At 44.9% G+C, this 21,390-nt stretch overlaps 1 protein-coding gene across 1 annotated transcript in view; it reads left to right on the forward strand.

Moving 5' to 3' along the window:
• The window catches only part of LOC139367326 (uncharacterized), a 96,749-nt gene that overhangs the window by 49,679 nt on the left and 25,680 nt on the right, over positions 1-21,390 (forward strand). The window contains exon 19 of the mRNA XM_071105539.1: positions 214-611. Coding sequence (XP_070961640.1) covers positions 214-611 — 398 coding nt within the window. The remainder of the gene's footprint in view (positions 1-213; positions 612-21,390) is intronic.

Below are 21,390 nucleotides of genomic sequence, written 5' to 3' on the forward strand. Positions count from 1 at the left end.
AGCCCCCCTGTCCGTCCTCCCCTCTCCCCCCCACTCATCAGGGCTGGTGGGGGGGGTGGGATCTGGAGCTCCAGGGTCGTAACGGCGGAGGTGGTGTTACCCTGGAGCCTCCTTGTAGCAAGGCCTCCCATCATGGAGACCAGTCCAGAGAGCCCCAACCGGGCCGTGGAGTACCTCCTGGAGCTCAACAACATCATCGAGAGCCAGGCCAAGCTCATGGAGACCCAGCGGCGGCGCATCGAGGAGCTGGAAGGTCAGCTGGACCGAGTCAGCCAGGAGAACCAGGACCTGAGACTGGAGAAACCCACTCCTCCACGAGCCCCGGAGCTCCCCGAACAGAACCACAGCAACACCAACCACAGAGCAGAGCAGCCCCTCTCCCTGCCCATCCACCCTGGCAGCAGTAGTGGAGGTACTGGCAGCACCCCCAGCCCCGTCACCGCCCCACCCCCTGTGGTGGTACCCCCTGCGGGGCCGAGCCGGGAGAGACGTGCCCACACCAGGCTGACCCGGGGCATGTCCTGTGGCTCGAACCCAGCCGAGCGGGAGCAGCAGGAGAGACTGGACCACACAGACAGCTCTGACACCAACAGCTCCACCATCCGCAGAAAGTGGGTTCTGTTTCTGTTTCTCTTTTGTATAATTCCCATGTTTCCCCCCAGTGTATTTTTTCCACAACCCACTGAAGCATGGGTTGCTTGATGGATATGGTGTTATGATTTTATTCCCTGACTGAGGAAAACATTGTCACTAATTGTCACTGTTCCTTGATGGTAGTCTCTGAGCATCAGCTGGATGTTACCAACATGCCCAAATTATTCATGCCCAATATGCCCCCTGTGGCGGATCTTACTTAATCTGGCTTAAAAGGAGTTGGCATACTGTTCATTTAATTGTGATCAGACAAACAAACAGCTCTGCTACAGTTATATAACTCCTCTGTATTCCTCAGTGAGTGACATCACCACTGAGTAAAAGTGAAGGGATATTTGCATCCAGATCACATTAGTTTGAAGGGAAGTGATGTGCTCACTGGAACCACACTGTCTCCAATAGGTGTAGCTGTGTTCAAGGGGTGAGTGTCTGACATACCGAGGACTAGAGGATGACTACATATTGATGAAGCTGTTTGGAGCTTTGCTTTGTGGATCCTGTGTGTACTCAGGGGGTCAGGGTTTCATTTTACACAGGCTGACCGTTGCTGTAACACCTTCTACCTGAGTTTTAGTTCAGCGAGTGCAATGTATTGTCAGTGCATTGTGTGTTCTGGTCAATGCAGTGACTTGCGTGTTTGTGTTTCTTTCTGTGGGAGTTCCATTTTATGAGTGTGCTGATTTTGTTACCGGGGTTGTGAGATCTGTGTGAAGGAGTGATTTCTTTATGCGTTATGTGTAGGAGTGGGATGTGTAATGTGCAGAGGAAGACTGTGTGTGTGTGTGTGTGTGTGTCTGTGTGTGTGTGTGTGTGTGCTCGCGTGTGTGTGTGTGTGTGTGTGTGGAGAAACCATATGAAATGATTATGCTCTGCTCAGTGCCTTTGTCCTTCAAAATCATAAAAATATAGCTTGACGCCCACGTCTGCTCAGTAATGTACTTTCCTTTAGGTTAGTTTCTGAGTTCAGGTCAGGCCTTATTGGCCATGAATCTCTAGCTAGAGGTCAGGCTAAAGTGAAGGTCTGGAAACACACTTCTGTGGCAAACAATCTAAGCCTCTTTTCAGTTTTACTTCCACACACAGATGATAATATTTGGTCTAATATGTTCAGGTACTAGGCGTATTATAGACAGATCCCTGTAAAATTATTATTGTATATTACCATATGACCTTTTCTAGCAATATTGTTTTGAAGCCATAATAACATCACCAAATCATATGAATCATATCACATTATTTCTAATTTTGCTGGACTACGACTTAATTCCCTCCTTTTGACTTCATCTTCATTTATTTGTTCTCATTAATTGGTTCTCAGTCCCTCATCAGATTGATTCAGACTCTTGACTAGACCAAATCCCCTATTGATAGAAACACATATTAGGTATTTATGTGGGTGTTAAGCACACTGATGAATTGCAAATGTAGGACAGTTTGCAGATACTCCCCTGTTAATGGCAGTGCTTGTGACACATTAGCTCTCTAGTTTAGATTTTAAGCTAATAGCTGTTGTTCTTCAATTTAAGTACCACATTCAATACATGTAGTATACTTAGCTTGGTTGTTAAAGGAATAGCTACTGTTCTTCAATTCAAGTGCCATATTTGCAGTAATATGGAGTTATGATTTATTTTAGGTTATCCTGTGTTGGTTTCTTCTCTGCCCTGACCTTGTCCTCAAACCCTTACCCAACTCACACCATTCAGCTCATTCTCAGGCCACTGGTGAGGCCTGTCATCTGTCAACAACAACCCATTAATATACACAATATTTACATCATCCATGTTTAGGTCACCCTCAGCCATCTAAATATGTTTCAGATCAAAGAGAGAGAGAGAGAGAGACAGAGGGAGGCGGGATATAGAGATGAAGGGAGGGAGATAGATAGAGAAGAGAGCATGGGAAAGAGAGAGAGAGAGAGAGACAGAGGGAGGCGGGATATAGAGATGAAGGGAGGGAGATAGATAGAGAAGAGAGCATGGGAAAGAGAGAGAGAAAGAGAGAGAGAGGGAGGCGGGATATAGAGATGAAGGGAGGGAGATAGATAGAGAAGAGAGCATGGGAAAGAGAGAGAGAGAGAGAGAGACAGAGGGAGGCGGGATATAGAGATGAAGGGAGGGAGATAGATAGAGAAGAGAGCATGGGAAAGAGAGAGAGAGAGAGAGACAGAGGGAGGCGGGATATAGAGATGAAGGGAGGGAGATAGATAGAGAAGAGAGCATGGGAAAGAGAGAGAGAGAGAGAGACAGAGGGAGGCGGGATATAGAGATGAAGGGAGGGAGATAGATAGAGAAGAGAGCATGGGAAAGAGAGAGAGAGAGAGAGACAGAGGGAGGCGGGATATAGAGATGAAGGGAGGGAGATAGATAGAGAAGAGAGCATGGGAAAGAGAGAGAGAGAGAGAGACAGAGGGAGGCGGGATATAGAGATGAAGGGAGGGAGATAGATAGAGAAGAGAGCATGGGAAAGAGAGAGAGAGAGAGAGAGAGACAGAGGGAGGCGGGATATAGAGATGAAGGGAGGGAGATAGATAGAGAAGAGAGCATGGGAAAGAGAGAGAGAGAGAGAGAGAGAGGGAGGCGGGATATAGAGATGAAGGGAGGGAGATAGATAGAGAAGAGAGCATGGGAAAGAGAGAGAGAGAGAGAGACAGAGGGAGGCGGGATATAGAGATGAAGGGAGGGAGATAGATAGAGAAGAGAGCATGGGAAAGAGAGAGAGAGAGAGAGAGACAGAGGGAGGCGGGATATAGAGATGAAGGGAGGGAGATAGATAGAGAAGAGAGCATGGGAAAGAGGGAGAGAGAGAGAGAGAGAGGGAGGTGGGATATAGAGATGAAGGGAGGGAGATAGATAGAGAAGAGAGCATGGGAAAGAGAGAGAGAGAGAGAGAGAGAGGGAGGCGGGATATAGAGATGAAGGGAGGGAGATAGATAGAGAAGAGAGCATGGGAAAGAGGGAGAGAGAGAGAGAGAGAGGGAGGCGGGATATAGAGATGAAGGGAGGGAGATAGATAGAGAAGAGAGCATGGGAAAGAGAGAGAGAGAGAGAGAGAGAGGGAGGCGGGATATAGAGATGAAGGGAGGGAGATAGATAGAGAAGAGAGCATGGGAAAGAGAGAGAGAGAGCGAGACAGAGGGAGGCGGGATATAGAGATGAAGGGAGGGAGATAGATAGAGAAGAGAGCATGGGAAAGAGAGAGAGAGAGAGAGACAGAGGGAGGCGGGATATAGAGATGAAGGGAGGGAGATAGATAGAGAAGAGAGCATGGGAAAGAGAGAGAGAGAGAGAGAGACAGAGGGAGGCGGGATATAGAGATGAAGGGAGGGAGATAGATAGAGAAGAGAGCATGGGAAAGAGAGAGAGAGAGAGAGAGAGAGGGAGGCGGGATATAGAGATGAAGGGAGGGAGATAGATAGAGAAGAGAGCATGGGAAAGAGAGAGAGAGAGAGAGAGACAGAGGGAGGCGGGATATAGAGATGAAGGGAGGGAGATAGATAGAGAAGAGAGCATGGGAAAGAGAGAGAGAGAGAGAGAGACAGAGGGAGGCGGGATATAGAGATGAAGGGAGGGAGATAGATAGAGAAGAGAGCATGGGAAAGAGAGAGAGAGAGAGAGACAGAGGGAGGCGGGATATAGAGATGAAGGGAGGGAGATAGATAGAGAAGAGAGCATGGGAAAGAGAGAGAGAGAGAGAGAGACAGAGGGAGGCGGGATATAGAGATGAAGGGAGGGAGATAGATAGAGAAGAGACCATGGGAAAGAGAGAGAGAGAGAGAGAGACAGAGGGAGGCGGGATATAGAGATGAAGGGAGGGAGATAGATAGAGAAGAGAGCATGGGAAAGAGAGAGAGAGAGAGAGAGACAGAGGGAGGCGGGATATAGAGATGAAGGGAGGGAGATAGATAGAGAAGAGAGCATGGGAAAGAGAGAGAGAGAGCGACCCCGACTCAGCATGTTTCGCTCTAAAAGGGAAACAGTGGAACACACACACTGGTTCACCATCTGTTATCAGGGAGGTAAAGAGAGACGGAGGAAGATAGAGGTAGCGAGCCAGAGAGATGTAGGAAGATGGAGGGCAGGACAAAGGGGCTAGGTTTAGAGACTAGGTTTTTGTGGCCACTTAGTTTGTCTGTTGGAAGAAAATGTACTATCTCAACATTGCCCCTGTGACTGTCCGGTCCTCGTGCTCTGATGTCTAGGGCTGTGATGTTCAGTAGAATGGCCTGACTTAAAGGATGATAAACTATGTCCCTTCTGCTTCTGAACCACAAGTAACAACAGCACAAACTAGCCCATCTCTTCTTCCAGCAGCACAGCGGTGTAGCCCAAACAGCTGTCCCATACTCCATTCCCTCTGCATCCACTAATGGGAAGATGAACAGTGTGAGTTGCAGGCCTTCGGGCATAGCCACAGGAAGTAAGGGTTCTGGGGGATACGTTGAAATCATTTTGCAACAATTAGGCTATACAAAACAATTTCCCCCAAAATGATATTTGTCCTGTCTGAAGAGACATAAATCAAATAATTCAAAATACTACACCAGAGAGCATCATTTAGCCACAGAGGATCGCTTCTCCAAAACAATCTGTGGAGTAAGTTTTATCACAAGCACTTACAGTCGGGAAGGCAGCAATTTGGGAAACACGCACTCCAACATAGTGTGGCCATAGATATAATCCATAGAAGGATTTTGGAACCTCGAACCTTAGCACTTTGATTGTTAAACTTTGACTGAAAATGTGGTGCCTGACAAGTGACCGGGAAGATTTTTTTAGTTTATCGGACATTTGAGAAATTTACTGGCCATCCATAATGCACTGGGTGCGTAACCCATTGGGGTGTCCACCCACGCAGCCAGGGTCGTCAATAAACGTGGGATATAGGTTAAATGAGCCACATTTACATGTCCTTAAAAACAGACTATAACAAATGACAAAAACACTGTTCATTGTGTTTGGATGTGTATCATATGTGTCACGTTGGTATAAAGAGTCGGGAGACAGGCGCAGGAATGCGTATTAGGGTTTTTTATTCACAGAAATCAAAGCGTGCCATGTAAAGGCACGGGGACGAAGACCAAACAAACACGTATACAAAATACAGGGTTAAACCCAAACAAAAGAGCAAGGAGTACCTCAAATACATACACGGGGTGAGACCCGAAAACACAGCACAGGTACTCACACGACCAACGGACATTGTAACAATAATCGACAGCCCAATGGAGAACCAAAGAGCACATTTATACAAATCAATCAGTGGGAAATAGGAACCAGGTGTGTGTAATTTGACATTTCCGGAGGTATCCGTGACAATATGCAAAACTTTTTAGCCATTTTTTTGTATTGTTTTTTACTTTCCTAAAACAATAAATGTCCACCTCACGGTTCAGCTGTCAGAGATTTGAGCACTAAAGGATTAAGGGCATTGCATGCATAGACCTATAGGCTTAGGTGTCCACTGTATGATATTAATATTTAAAAAAGAAATATGAAGGAAGAGAAGCGTATGCCTAGCCCCAGAGAGAGAGACAGAGAAATGCTGGCGGTATGCTACGACACCAAGATGCATTTCTTTAACTTTGTCAGATAGGCTACTGCGTCTGCTATACAGATATAGGCGTTCAGAAGAAGAATCATTTTACATTTTTCAATACGAATATTTTTTATTAAGATAATCATTATATTGTTAGATTCTAGGAGTATCTCTGGTAGGCCTTAAACATTCTTCCTCACCTCAAGTTCAACTGTCTGGAGTCAGGTGGAGCGCCTGTGTGCACTGCCTTCGAATCATAGGTCTGCAGCATAATAGGCTAATAGCCACACCACACCAAAGTTTCTAAACTTTTTAGGGTAGTATCAAAAGTAAGTCAAGCCATTGTTTATAGGGGAAAATACGAGCAGGATATTATATCGCTGCAAACATAACATTACAGTTTGAACTTCATTTGGCCATAGAAAATGGCTCAACAGAATAAAACAAAACATTTGCGAACTGGTTTAAGCCTTAACAAAAGTTTTTAACAGGCTATATAACAGCAATTACCAAGAAAGGCTAGTGCCTACAGTACCCCTCCCCCCAAAATATAAAAAAAAGGTTTTATTGTCACACACCAGATTGGTGCAGTGAAATGTGTTGTTTTACAGGGTCAGCCAAAGTAGTATGGCACACCTGGAGCAAATTGGGGTAAAGTGCCTTGCTCAAGGGCACATCAACAGATGTTTTACCTTGTCAGCTCGGGTTATCGAACCAGCGACCTTTCAGTTACTGTTCCCACACTCTAACCGCTAGGCTACCTGCCACCCTAATAAACAAGTTACAGCAATAGGCTAATTATATATATTTTACAAACAGCCTACTTATAACCTATCTTAAACTAAATACAGAGCACACAATTCAAAATAAAAAAAGTCTGAACAGAATTAAACAAAATACGTTTTTGTCACGTCTACTCCCTCTCCGGCCTCTAGGTCATCAGGCTGCTGATTATCCCGCACACCTGTCACCATCGTCTCGCGCCCCTTCGCCTCATGACACTCGACTAGACTCCATCACCTCCTTGATTATCTTCCCTATATCTGTCACTCCACTTGGTTCTTTCCTCAGGTGTTATTGACTCTGTGTTCATGTTCGTGCGTTGTTTGTGTTTCGTGTTCATTTTATTTATTAAAACACTCCCTCCCTGAACTTGCTTCCCGACTCTCAGCGCACTCGTTACAGTTTTGCATATTTAAAGAATTGCCTTCGATTAATAAATAGGCCTACAATAATAACAATGATATACAATAATAACAATGATGAAACAAAGTATTATAAATACAAAAAAAGGAATAAATAAAGTTTAAAAAATGGCATCCTACCTGAATAGCGAGTTGCACAGTAGTAGCCTGCATTTGGCCATTTGTGTGGTATTACAAGATATTCTTCTGATGTCTTCTATCATGTAAAAGTAGTAGAATTGCATGAAATGTGTTTATAAAAGGAACTTACAAAAAAAAATGTATCCCCATGTGTGGAAATGAAAAACCTGTCTTCTCAGCGGTATGCCAACTGTATGCCATCCCCCCCATCCCCAACGCAAAACTTCTTCCCTTTGGGTTATTGAATCTTCGTCTCTCCAGTGGGGTCAGCAGAGTTGAGATCATCACCACAGTCTTAGTCCATGGGAGTGGGTGTGTCCCAAATGGCACCATAGGCCCTACATAGTGCACTACTTTCCCATGGTCTGTGGTCAAACTTTGTGCACTTGTGAATAGAGTATAATTTGAGATGCAGAGAGTTTGTTTGTATTCTGTTATGTAAGTGTGTGTGCGTTTTTGCATGCTTGTGCAAATGTTTGGGAGTGTCTGACTATGTGTGAAATAGAGAAGGAGACCCACACAGAGAGAGTGTGAAATATTAATTAGTGTGACCTTAGTATAATTACTCCTGGCCCAGGGGTGATAGTTATTTGTGTGTGTGTGCGTGTGTGTGTGTGGGGGGGGGGGTGCATGATCTCCTGGGATGTCCATTATTAGACAGTAAACACTCCTGGTTTCTTATGGTTATCATGCTGTCTTTTAATGGGAGGATGTGACCGTTCTCCCCACGGTGAGCACGTGCAGTAACTTTGATCTTGGTCACAATTGCTTTCTCATAACATTTCCCTATTGAGTTGCTGAGTATTGCTTCTGTGTTATATAATAAATAGTTGGAGCTTCCCCTCTTCCTCATTTTCTCGTGAGGTTTAGAACCTCAGATGAGCATTGTGCAGGTGGTGGCTGTTTTTTACTTTCCTTGCAGCTCTTTATCTCACTCTCTCTCTCTCCTCCCTCCCCCTCTGCCTCTTCCTGTCCTCCCTCCCCTCTCTGCCTCTCTTCAGGGCACTACATGTAGATATTTCCTCTGCTTTGTAGGCTGACATTAATTCAGTTTTGAAATGCAGGGGATGGTTTGGGCTTTTGTTGCAGAGGAAGCTAATTCTGTTGAATCTCTCACACACACACACTCACTCTCTCTCTTCCTCTCCACTCCATCCTTCTCTCTCTCTCTTTCATTTTCTGCACTCCATATTTTTCACTCCCTCCACCACTTCCTCTCGCTCTCTCTCTCTCTCTCTCTCTCTCTCTCTCTCTCTCTCTCTCTCTCTCCCCCTCAGTGTTTCTGTTTCTCTCTGCTGCAGATATGACTCAGAGGAGCTGCAGAAATTACTTTTGAATCCTCTCACCCTCCCTCCCATCACTCACTCCCTCTTTTCTCCTCCATCACCATCTGGTTTACCCTTTCTCCTTTTTTGACTGAAGGCATGATAGATGTTGACGATAATCATCAACGATTACATCATTCATTTGATTATCTGACAGAAGCCCCTCAAGACTCTTTAACATTGAAGTACTGCTGAAAAGTTACTGCTGAAAAAAAACTTTGCCTCGGGCAGATCTGGGAATAGGATCTAGCTCAACCTGCTTGACCAATACCAATAAACAGCAGTATGCAATATAAGATAATAAGATCTCTCTGGACCCTCTCTAGTAAAGATGCCCAGAAGTCAGCAGCATCCTCTTCAACAAGTAGTGAATCTCCTCCCACTACATTCCCTACATGGAGGCGTTTACTGGTTGTGTAGTCTGCTCTCACATTCTACCCTACAGTCACAAAAACACTTTCCTTTTATATTTTCTTGAGAGAAAAGGGCACATTCTATCTAAGAATTGTGATGATGCAATGTGTCATATTGTTTGATATCCTATTGTGTGTTTCTCCACATGGAGGGGACCGTAATCTGAGACCGCAGCCTATTCCTCGACCATGGGAGTGTTGTCTCCTGTGATGTGTCGGTCTTTATGAGGTCAGGTAGTGTCATGGTCATGATGACCGTGTCCAATTGGACCTGAGCCCCCGTCCCTGTCTCCTGAGTGGCTCGACCAATGACCTTGGCTCTCTCTGCACGTGCTCGCACTGTACTCACCACTCAGTGGAACTCCCAGGGATTTCATGTCACTGCACAGCAATCAAAGCCAAGGTCTCAACCCAGTGTGTTTCTTTAGGTTGTTTCTTTATATTCCATTCTATAGAAACGTTTAGTGGTTCTGTCGGTCCACTCTGTTTGGTATTCAGTTCTAGCTCTAGTAGGCTCAAACGTAAAGTGGTGCTGCAATGCTTCAAAAACCTTAATGTGACCTTGTGAAGTGTGAAGACAGATTGTTGGATATTGATATTGATTGATGTTAAAGCGGAGTGCACTGTCCTTATCTTAGGTTTTATAAAATATTGTGTAAAACATGGTTGCTGTGGAAACTGTAAAGCGTTCCCTACGGCAGTTACGATGTTGTGCTTCCATCCTCTACCCTGCCTCTCCCAGACCCCCTCACTTCACATATTCACACAGGGGTGGGTTGACGCTGGGTTTAAACACCCCCACCTCCTCCGCTGATGTCACAGCAGCTTGGAGCTAGAACGATCACGGTTAGTCATTTGCTCCCGTAAATTAGTGGTTGTGTACAGAATAACAGTTCCCGAGTGGTGACATAGTCATTTAGAGATGCACTGTGGTAATCAGCACAGAGGCAGGAAATTAAAATGATGACTTATGACATTCTTTTGTTGACACATGAGTAGGTTAACTATTATAAAAGATGCACTCTTGACCCCTAGAATGTGCATTCAGTTTAGCGTCTATTTTATTTGAGTGTAAGCTAGGAGTTTGTTTTCAGTGTTGCATAGTAGACTGCTTTATCATGTGAGCTCCAGTCCTGGGTCACCTGTAAGAAGGAACATTTAGGAGGATTGTACTGTAACAGCAGAGAAACTACAATGTTATTCTGAGTGCTGTAGGAAGGTTTAGCATTGACTGACTGAGGACATTATATCTGCATTATTACTATACTGATCTGTCCATATATCTATCTATGGCTGTGATTGGACTGAGCCAGTTCACTGTAGTTGACTTGTCAGCTGTCCTTTGGCCACTGGCCATTGTGGATTGCTTAACTGTTACCTGATTCAGTGTCTTTGGCATTCAGATGTAGACAAGTGGTAGTTTAACGACGGGACTCGGTGAAACACATGTGCACGCAGCGCTGTGGAGCAGAAGTCTGGTTACCGTGGGAACGCTGTGAGCTCCTCTTGAAAGAACTCTGTGGGCGAGAGAGAGAATAGAGAGAGGGAGAGAAGCAAAGAGAGGAGAGGGTAGGAGTGAGACCAGGAGAGGAGTGAAGGACAGGCAATAGTATGGAGGAGAGAGAGAGAGAGAGAGAGAGAGAGAGAGAGAGAGAGAGAGAGAGAGAGAGAGAGAGAGAGGGTAAGCTACAGGTCTCCTCAATTGGTAAAGTTGGGCAACTTTTTCTTTGGTCAAATGTTATGAGGGATCATTATCATTTTTACACTGACTGACTGATCCTGTGACAGCCTGACATAATGTCAGACTCTTCAGTAAATTTGGCTTCCCACCTCTTCTACTCTTAATGAAACCTAATTGTGTCTCTCCAAACAACCACCAGCAAATCTGATCGGTAAACCCACCCACCCAGCATAGTATTAAAACCCTAATTTTAGGGTAGTACACACAGTGGTATTGTTTACTCTACTAGAGAGCTCCAATAGATAGCAGGTGCTGCTGCTACATAGATGGAGGTAATTGTAATCATGCCCCTCTTCTTCTCCGGTAAATGAGCGCCTCTATCGCCTGGCACTCAGCACCAAACGCCCACACAGGCAGTCCGCGCTGTTGCCAAGCAGCGGGAGACTCGGAGCCCAGAATAGGGGGAGGGGGTTTCGAAAAACACTTAACTTTAGGCTAGAGGCAGCGCACACTGGGAGGGGGGGCGGGGGGGGCGGCTCCCCCACATACACATTCTCATCTGTAGACGGTGTGGGGGGGGGGGGGGGGGTATGACGCAGTAGGCTCCCACACACACACTCCCATCTGTAGATAGTGAATAGAAAAATGCAAATGTTGAAATAAAAGGTTTTTTCAAGAGGCTTGTCCTTCAGTTGGTTAAAGTAGGTTTGTGCCTGGTTACTGGCTCAGGCTAGTGAATGTGATCCCTTACTGGCCATGAACTGTAATGCGTATCAGAGTTGAATTGTTCAAGATATACAATAGGAAACAGGTAACGATACTGACACAATGGCAGAGATGACTGTACAGTGTTTTTGGAAAGTATTCAGACCCCTTCCCTTTTTCCACATTTTGTTACGTTACAGCCTTATTCTAAAATGGATTAAATAAATACAAATCCTTGTCAATCTACACACAATACCCCACAATGACATCACCATACCCCATAATGACATCACAATACCCCATAATGACAAAGCAAAAACGGGTTTTTAGAAAATTTTGCAAATGTAAAAAAACAAAAAAAACAGAAATACCTTATTTACATAAGTATTCAGACCCTTTGCTATGAGACTCCAAATTGAGCTCTGGTGCATCCTGTTTCCATTGATCATCCTTGAGATGGGTCTATATCTTGATTTGAGTCCACCTGTGGTAAATTCAATTGATTGGACATTATTTGGAAAGGCACACACCTGTCTATATAAGGTCCAACAGTTGACAGTGCATGTCAGAGCAAAAAAACAATCCATGAGGTCGAAGGAATTGTCCACAATCCTATACAGGATTGTGTTGATACCCAGATCTGGGGAAGGGTACCACAACATTTCTGCAGCATTGAAGGTTTACAAGAACACAGTGGCCTCCATCATTCTTAAATGGAAGAAGTTTGGAACCACCAAGACTCTCCCTAGAGCTGGCCGCCCAGACAAACTGAGCAATCGGGGGAGAAGGGCCTTGGTCAGGGAGGTGACCAGGAACCCGATTGTCACTCTGACAGAGCTCTAGACTTCCTCTGTGGAAATGGGAGAACCTTCCAGAAGGACAACCATCTCTGCAGCACTCTACCAATCAGGCCTTTATGGTAGAGTGGCCAGACCTCAGTAAAAGGCACATGACAGCCCGCTTGGAATATGTCAAAAGGCACCTAAAGGACTGTCAAACCATGAGAAAAAAGATCCTCTGGTCTGATGAAACCTAGAATGAACTCTTTGGCCTGAATGCCAAGAGTCACATCTGGAGGAAAACTGGCACCATCCCTACGGTGAAGCATGGGGGTGTCAGCATCATGCTGTGGGGATGTTTTTCAGTGGCAGTGACTGGGAGACTAGTCAGGATGGGGGGAAAGACGAATAGAGCAAAGTACAGAGAGATCCTCGATGAAAACCTGCTCCAGAGCGCTCAGCAACTCAGACAGGGGTGAAGGTTCACCTTCCAACAGGACAACGACCCTAAGCACACAGCCAAGACAACGCAGGATTGGCTTCGGGACAAGTCTCTGAATATGGCCAAACCAGAGCCCGGACTTGAACCCAATCGAACATCTCTGGAGAGACCTGAAAATAGCATTACAGCGACGCTCCCCATCCAACCTCACAGAGATTGAGAGGATCTGCAGAGAAAAATGGGAGAAACTCCCCAAATACAGGTGTGCCAAGCCTGTAGGGTCATACCCAAGAAGACTTGAGGCTGTAATCGCTGCCAAAGGTTCTTCAAGAAAGTACTGAGGGAAGGGTCTGAATAATTAAACTTTTTACAATACTGTAAGTTGTTATGAGTCTCTCTTACTCTTCCTCTATAGATAGATAGACTCACCTACACACTGACATGTCCTGACACTCTATTTACCCTGCTGTGTGTTGGAGGAAGTCCTTTATTTGTACTGTGAACACCCCTCCACACACCATATTTCTGTTGCCTCTTCCACTTTTACCTCTCCTCTCCTCCGCTCCTCTTGACTTGATTATTTCCCCCCCTTGGCCTCCTCCGTATACAACCTCTGTCCTTCTCTCTCTCCTCCCACTCTACGCTTCCTCTCTCCATCCAATTGGCAAGAGATTTTCATATGAATATAGAAAAAATCTGCAGATAAACAATATGCGCATTTTCCCACCAGAGATGTGTTTCCTTCAAATGGACTTGTTGCGGATAAAAGGCTGTGTGAGAATACGTAGTTAAATTTGCAGTTAAATTTAATCGCATTTTCAACTGTACTGATTGTTTTGTCACAAAAAAACGTAGCATTATATAGAGAATGTGTCCACTCTGATATTTGCATGTGCGCTCTAGCCAACAGCTTGCAGATACGGTGCGGATATGGCAGCCAAGCATCGATCGTCATTTCACCAGAATAAGACCCTCGCTATTTATTGGAAAGGAGTATCAAGCTCATCACTGTGCACTTTCACCACCCTCTGAAGTTCACCATCATTTATTTAATCTGTAGCTTAATACACTGCATGCTTTCCTGGGTCATAGTGGAAGGATCACACAACATATCATTGCGTGACTCCAAGTTTCCCTCGATATGGTGGTTATTATGTTTACAGTGCATTCAAAGTATACAGACCACTTGACTTTTTCCACATTTTGTTATGTTACAGCCTTATTCTAAAATGGATTCAATATATTTTTTTCCTCATTAATCTACACACAATACCCCACAATGACAAACCAAAAACAGGTTTTTAGAAATGTGTGCAAATATATTAAAAATGTCAAACTGAACTATCACACTTTACAAAAGTATTCAGACCCTTTACTCAGTACTTTGTTGAAGCATCTTTGGCAGCGACTACATCATTGAGTCCTCTTGGGTATGACGCTACAACTTGGCACACCTGTATTTGGGGAGTTTCTCCCATTCTTCTCTGCAGATCCTCTCAAGCTCTGTCAGGTTGGATGGGGAGCGTCGCTGCACAGCTATTTTCAGGCCTCTCCAGAGATGTTCGATCACGTTCAAGTCCGGGCTCTGGCTAGGCCACTCAAGGTCACAGATACCTTAAAAATAAAAAGGTAGGGGTGTGAATCAGAAAACCAGTCAATATCTGGTGTGACCACCATGCAGTGTGACACATCTACTTCACATAGAGTTGATCAGTCTGTTGATTGTGGCCTGTGGAATGTTGTCCCACTCCTATTTGATGGCTGTGTGAAGTTGCTGGATATTGGTGGGAACTGGAACATGCAGTCGTACACGTCGATCCAGAGCATCACAAACATGCTCGATGGGTGACATGTCTGGTGAGTATGCAGGCCATGGAAGAACTGGGACATTTTCAGCTTCCAGGAATTGTGTACAGATCCTTGCGACATGGAGCCATGCATTATCATGCTGTGATGGTGGGTGATGAGTGGCACGACAATGGGCCTCAGGATCTCGTCATGGTATCTCTGTGCATTCAAATGACCATCGATAAAATGCAATTGTGTTCGTTGTCCGTAGCTTATGCCTGCCCATACCATAACCCCACCGCTAACCATGGGACAGTCTGTTCACAACGTTCAACGTTGACGTCAGAAAACCGCTCGCCACACAACGCCATGCACGTGGTCTGTGGTTGTGAGGCCGGTTGGACAAACTGCCAAATTCTCTAAAACGATGTTGGAGTTGGGTTATGGTAAAGAAATGAACATTAAATTATTTGGCAACAGCTCTGGTGGACATTCCTGCAGTCAGCATGCCAATTGCACGCTCCCTCAAAACTTGAGACATCTTTGGTATTGTGTTGTGTGTTAAAACTGCACATTTTAGAGGGTCCTTTTATTGTCCCCCAGCACAATGTGCACCTGTGTAATGATCATGCTGTTTAATCGACTTCTTGATATGCCACACCTGTCAGGTGGATGGGTTGTCTTGGCAAATGAGGAAATGCTCACTAACAGGGATGTAAAAACATTGTGAACAACTTTGGAGAGAAATAAGCTTTTTGTGCATATGGAACATTTCTGGGATATTTTATCTTGTATTTTATTTCAGCTCATGAAACATGAAGCACTTTACATGTTGCCTTTATGTTTTTGTTAAGGATAATTCCAATGCAAGAACCCAAAATAAATGGTGCACCCTCACCGATTGCAACTGCCCCCTCAGTCACTTTATCCTGGCGCCGGATCTGGCTGCTACCCTTGCTTTTCTTCACTCTCTCTGCCCTCCCTCCATCAAATTATTCTACTGTAGGTAAAGGTGTTTGAGTGTGCGCACATGTGTGTGTGCGGGAGTGCATGTAACAATATAACATAAATACAATTTACTGGTTGCATCAGTGCAGTCCTCATTATCCTCATGATTGGGCCTGCTGCTGTGTCCAGCGAGCCACTCTCGCTCTCCTTTCCCGGAGGGAGAAAATGCTCTGGGAGAAAGTAAAGAAATCTTCCATGATTCCGAAATCAGCAGCATGTGTGTGGTTAGTGTGTGTGTGGTTAGTGTGTGTGTGGTTAGTGTGTGTGGGGTTAGTGTGTGTGTGGTTAGTGTGTGTGTGTGTGGTTAGTGTGTGTGTGGTTAGTGTGTGTGGGGTTAGTGTGTGTGGGGTTAGTGTGTGTGTGTGGTTAGTGTGTGTGTGGTTAGTGTGTGTGTGGTTAGTGTGTGTGTGGTTAGTGTGTGTGTGGTTAGTGTGTGTGGGGTTAGTGTGTGTGTGTGGTTAGTGTGTGTGTGGTTAGTGTGTGTGTGGTTAGTGTGTGTGTGGTTAGTGTGTGTGTGGTTAGTGTGTGTGTGGTTAGTGTGTGTGTGTGTGTGGTTAGTGTGTGTGTGTGGTTAGTGTGTGTGTGTGTGGTTCGTGTGTGTGTGGTTGGTGTTGTGTGTGGTTAGTGTGTGTGTGTGGTTAGTGTGTGTGTGGTTAGTGTGTGTGTGGTTAGTGTGTGTGTGGTTGGTGTGTGTGTGGTTAGTGTGTGTGTGGTTAGTGTGTGTGGGGTTAGTGTGTGTGTGTGTGTGATTAGTGTGTGTGTGTGTGGTTAGTGTGTGTGTGGTTAGTGTGTGTGTGGTTGGTGTTGTGTGTGGTTAGTGTGTGTGTGGTTGGTGTTGTGTGTGGTTAGTGTGTGTGTGGTTAGTGTGTGTGGGGTTAGTGTGTGTGTGTGTGATTAGTGTGTGTGTGTGTGGTTAGTGTGTGTGTGTGGTTAGTGTGTGTGTGGTTAGTGTGTATGTGGTTAGTGTGTGTGTGTGGTTAGTGTGTATGTGGTTAGTGTGCGTGGGGTTAGTGTGTGTGGGGTTAGTGTGTGTGTGGTTAGTGTGTGTGGGGTTAGTGTGTGTGTGGTTAGTACGTATGTGGTTAGTGTGTGTGTGATTAGTGTGTGTGTGTGGTTAGTGTGTGTGTGTGGTTGGTGTGTGTGTGGTTAGTGTGTGTGTGGTTACTGTGTGTGGTTAGTGTGTATATGGTTAGTGTGTGTGGGGTTAGTGTGTGTGTGTGTGTGTTTAGTGTGTGTGTGTGTGTGTGTGTGTGTGTGTGTGTGGTTAGTGTGTGTGTGTGGTTAGTGTGTGTGTGTGTGGTTAGTGTGTGTGTGGTTGGTGTTGTGTGTGGTTAGTGTGTGGTTAGTGTGTGTGTGGTTAGTGTGTGTGTGGTTAGTGTGTGTGTGGTTAGTGTGTGTGTGGTTAGTGTGGTTTGTGTGTGTGTGGTTGGTGTTGTGTGTGGTTAGTGTGTGTGTGTGGTTGGTGTGTGTGTGGTTGGTGTGTGTGTGGTTGGTGTGTGTGTGGTTAGTGTGTGTGTGGTTAGTGTGTGTGTGGTTAGTGTGTGTGGGGTTAGTGTGTGTGTGTGTGATTAGTGTGTGTGTGTGTGGTTAGTGTGTGTGTGGTTAGTGTGTGTGTGGTTAGTGTGTGTGTATGTGGTTAGTGTGTGTGTGTGGTTAGTGTGTATGTGGTTAGTGTGTGTGGGGTTAGTGTGTGTGGGGTTAGTGTGTGTGGGGTTAGTATGTATGTATGTGGTTAGTGTGTGTGTGATTAGTGTGTGTGTGTGGTTAGTGTGTGTGTGTGGTTAGTGTGTGTGTGGTTAGTGTGTGTGGTTAGTGTGTGTGTGTGGTTAGTGTGTATATGGTTAGTGTGTGTGGGGTTAGTGTGTGTGTGTGTGTGTGTTTAGTGTGTGTGTGTGTGTGTGTGTGTGTGGTTAGTGTGTGTGTGTGGTTAGTGTGTGTGTGTGGTTAGTGTGTGTGTGTGTGGTTAGTGTGTGTGTGTGTGGTTAGTGTGTGTGTGTGGGTGGTGTGTGTGTGGTTAGTGTGTGTGTGGGTGGTTAGTGTGTGTGTGGGTGGTTGGTGTGTGTGTGTGTGGTTGGTGTGTGTGTGTGTGTGTGGTTGGTGTGTGTGTGTGTGGTTAGTGTGTGTGTGTGGTTATTGTGTGGTTGGTGTGTGGTTGGTGTGTGGCTAGTGTGTGGTTAGTGTGTGTGTGGTTAGTGTGTGTGTGGTTAGTCTGTGTGTGGTTAGTCTGTGTGTGGTTAGTGTGTGTGTGGGGGGTTAGTGTGTGTGTGTGTGTGATTAGTGTGTGTGTGTGTGGTTAGTGTGTGTGTGGTTAGTGTGTGTGTGTGTGGTTAGTGTGTATGTGGTTAGTGTGTGTGTGTGGTTAGTGTGTATGTGGTTAGTGTGTGTGTGGTTAGTGTGTATGTGGTTAGTGTGTGTGTGTGGTTAGTGTGTGTGTGTGGTTAGTGTGTGTGTGTGTGGTTAGTGTGTGTGTGTGTGGTTAGTGTGTGTGTGTGTGTGGTTAGTGTGTGTGTGGTTAGTGTGTGTGTGTGGGTGGTGTGTGTGTGTGTGGTTAGTGTGTGTGTGGTTAGTGTGTGTGTGGTTGGTGTGTGTGTGTGTGGTGTGTGTGTGTGTGTGTGGTTAGTGTGTGTGTGGTTGGTGTGTGTGTGGTTGGTGTGTGTGTGGTTGGTGTGTGTGTGGTTAGTGTGTGTGTGGTTAGTGTGTGTGTGGTTAGTGTGTGTGTGGTTAGTGTGTGTGGGGTTAGTGTGTGGGGTTAGTGTGTGTGTGTGTGATTAGTGTGTGTGTGTGTGGTTAGTGTGTGTGTGGTTAGTGTGTGTGTGGTTAGTGTGTGTGTGTGTGGTTAGTGTGTATGTGGTTAGTGTGTGTGTGTGGTTAGTGTGTATGTGGTTAGTGTGTGTGGGGTTAGTGTGTGTGGGGTTAGTGTGTGTGTGGTTAGTGTGTGTGGGGTTAGTGTGTGTGTGGTTAGTATGTATGTGGTTAGTGTGTGTGATTAGTGTGTGTGTGTGTGGTTAGTGTGTGTGTGTGGTTGGTGTGTGTGTGGTTAGTGTGTGTGTGGTTAGTGTGTGTGGTGTTAGTGTGTGTGGTTAGTGTGTGTGTGTGGTTAGTGTGTATATGGTTAGTGTGTGTGGTGTTAGTGTGTGTGTGTGTTTAGTGTGTGTGTGTGTGTGTGTGTGGTTAGTGTGTGTGTGTGGTTAGTGTGTGTGTGTGTGTGGTTAGTGTGTGTGGTTAGTGTGTGTGTGGTTAGTGTGTGTGTGTGGGTGGTGTGTGTGTGGTTAGTGTGTGTGTGTGGTTGGTGTGTGTATGTGTGGTTAGTGTGTGTGTGGTTGGTGTGTGTGTGGTTAGTGTGTGTGTGGTTAGTGTGTGTGTGGTTAGTGTGTGTGTGGTTAGTGTGTGTGGTGTTAGTGTGTGTGGTTGGTGTTAGTGTGTGTGGTTAGTGTGTGTGGTTAGTGTGTGTGTGTGGTTAGTGTGTGTGTGTGTGGTTAGTGTGTATGTGGTTAGTGTGTGTGGGGTTAGTGTGTGTGTGGTTAGTGTGTGTGGGGGAAGGGCTGAGTGGGCCGATAGAGGGGTGCGTTGTCAGAAGACATAATAGCTGTGTTCATTGTGCAGAAGTCAGTGCCCATATGAGCCTGTCATTTTACTGTTCATGTTACTGTTGATGTTACTGCTCATGTTACTGCTCATGTTACTGCTCATGTTACTGCTCATGTTACTGTTCATGTTACTGTTCATGTTACTGCTCATGTTACTGTTGATGTTACTGCTCATGTTACTGCTCATGTTACTGTTGATGTTACTGCTCATGTTACTGTTGATGTTACTGCTCATGTTACTGCTCATGTTACTGCTCATGTTACTGCTCATGTTACTGTTCATGTTACTGTTCATGTTACTGCTCATGTTACTGCTCATGTTACTGCTCATGTTACTGCTCATGTTACTGTTCATGTTACTGTTCGATAGATATCTGTGCGGATGTTGTTATGCAAGGGCTATCTCACTTCCCAAGCTGAATAATCATGACTATACTAGAATGATACTTTATAATGGTTGAATAATTGGTGTAGCAGGACTAATACAGTTGAAGTCTGAAGTTTACATACACTTAGGAGTCATTAAAACTTGTTTTTCAACCACTCCACAAATGTCTTGTTAACAAACTATAGTTTTGGAAAGTCGGTTAGGACATCTACTTTGTGCATGACACACGTCATTTTTCCAACAATTGTTTACAGACAGATTATTTCACTTATAATTCATTGTATCACAATTCCAATGGGTCAGACGTTTACATACACTAAGTTGACTGTGCCTTTAAACAGCTTGGAAAATTCCAGGAAATGATGTCAAGGCTTTAGAAGCTTCTGATAGGCTAATTGACATCATTTGAGTCAATTGGAGGTGTACCTGTGAATGTATTTCAAGGCCTACCTTCGAACTGAGTGCCTCTTTGCTTGACATCATGGGAAAATCAAAAGGAATCAGCCAAGACCTCAGAAAAAAATTGTAGACCTCCACAAGTCTGGTTCATCCTTGGGAGCAATTTCCAAAAGCCTGAAGCTCTGGTCTAGAATAGAACTGTTTGGCCATAATGACCATAATGACCATCGTCATGTTTGGAGGAAAAAGGGGAAGGCTTGCAAGCCAAAGAACACCATCCCAACTGTGAAGCACGGGGGTGGCAGCATCATGTTGTGGGGGTGCTTTGCTGCAGGAGGGACTGGTGCACTTCACAAAATAGATGGCATCATGAGGTAGGAAAATTATGTGGATATATTGAAGCAACATCTCAAGACATCAGTCAGGAAGTTAAAGCTTGGTCGCAAATTGGTCTTCCAAATGGACAATGACCCCAAGCATACTTCCAAAGTTGTGGCAAAATGGCTTAAGGACAACAAAGTAAAGGTATTGGAGTGGCCATCACAAAGCCCTGACATCAAACCTATGGAACATTTGTGGGCAGAACTGAAAAAGCGTGTGTGAGGAAGCAGGCGTACAAACCTGACCCAGTTACACCAGCTCTGTCTGGAGGAATGGGCCAAATTCACCCAAATTTTTGTGGGAAGCTTGTGGAAGGCTACCCAAAACGTTTGACCAAAGTTAAACAATTTAGAGGCAATGCTATTAAATACTAGTTGAGTGGATGTAAACTTCTGACCCACTGGGAATGTGATGAAAGAAATAAAAGCTGAAATAAATCATTCTCTCTACTATTATTCTGACATTTCACATTCTTAAAATAAAGTGGTGATCCTAACTGACCTAAGACAGGGAATTGTCACTAGAATTAAATGTCAGGAATTTGGCTAAGGTGTATGTAAAACTCCGACTTCAACTGTATGTCGTGACAGAGTAAAAAAGTGAGTAAAACACTCAGATTTGGTCTGAATCCTTTCCCTCGTGTTCTGCTCTGTAGGATTCCTATAACATTTGAATAAAATGCCTTAATATTTATGTGGAAAGCTTTTTCATCAGTACAGAAATAACTGTAAGTACTGTTACCTCTATTTAATCAGTATAAATAGGGATGTGCTCTGATCTCAGCTACCACATTCAGCATTATCAAAGCCACTGCTGACAGGTTCTTCTGCTTTAATTGGAACTCTTATCATCAGCCACGCTACACAAACGAGCGCTGCCTCTGCAATGTCTGCATAATTAGAATCCTTAGTCATGTTGAACCTCTTTCATTCTCTCTCAAAGCCACTATCTCTCTGCAACTGCTTATGCTGATACAC

Source organism: Oncorhynchus clarkii, chromosome 16, assembly GCF_045791955.1.
Source record: "Oncorhynchus clarkii lewisi isolate Uvic-CL-2024 chromosome 16, UVic_Ocla_1.0, whole genome shotgun sequence".
NCBI lineage: Eukaryota > Metazoa > Chordata > Actinopteri > Salmoniformes > Salmonidae > Oncorhynchus > Oncorhynchus clarkii.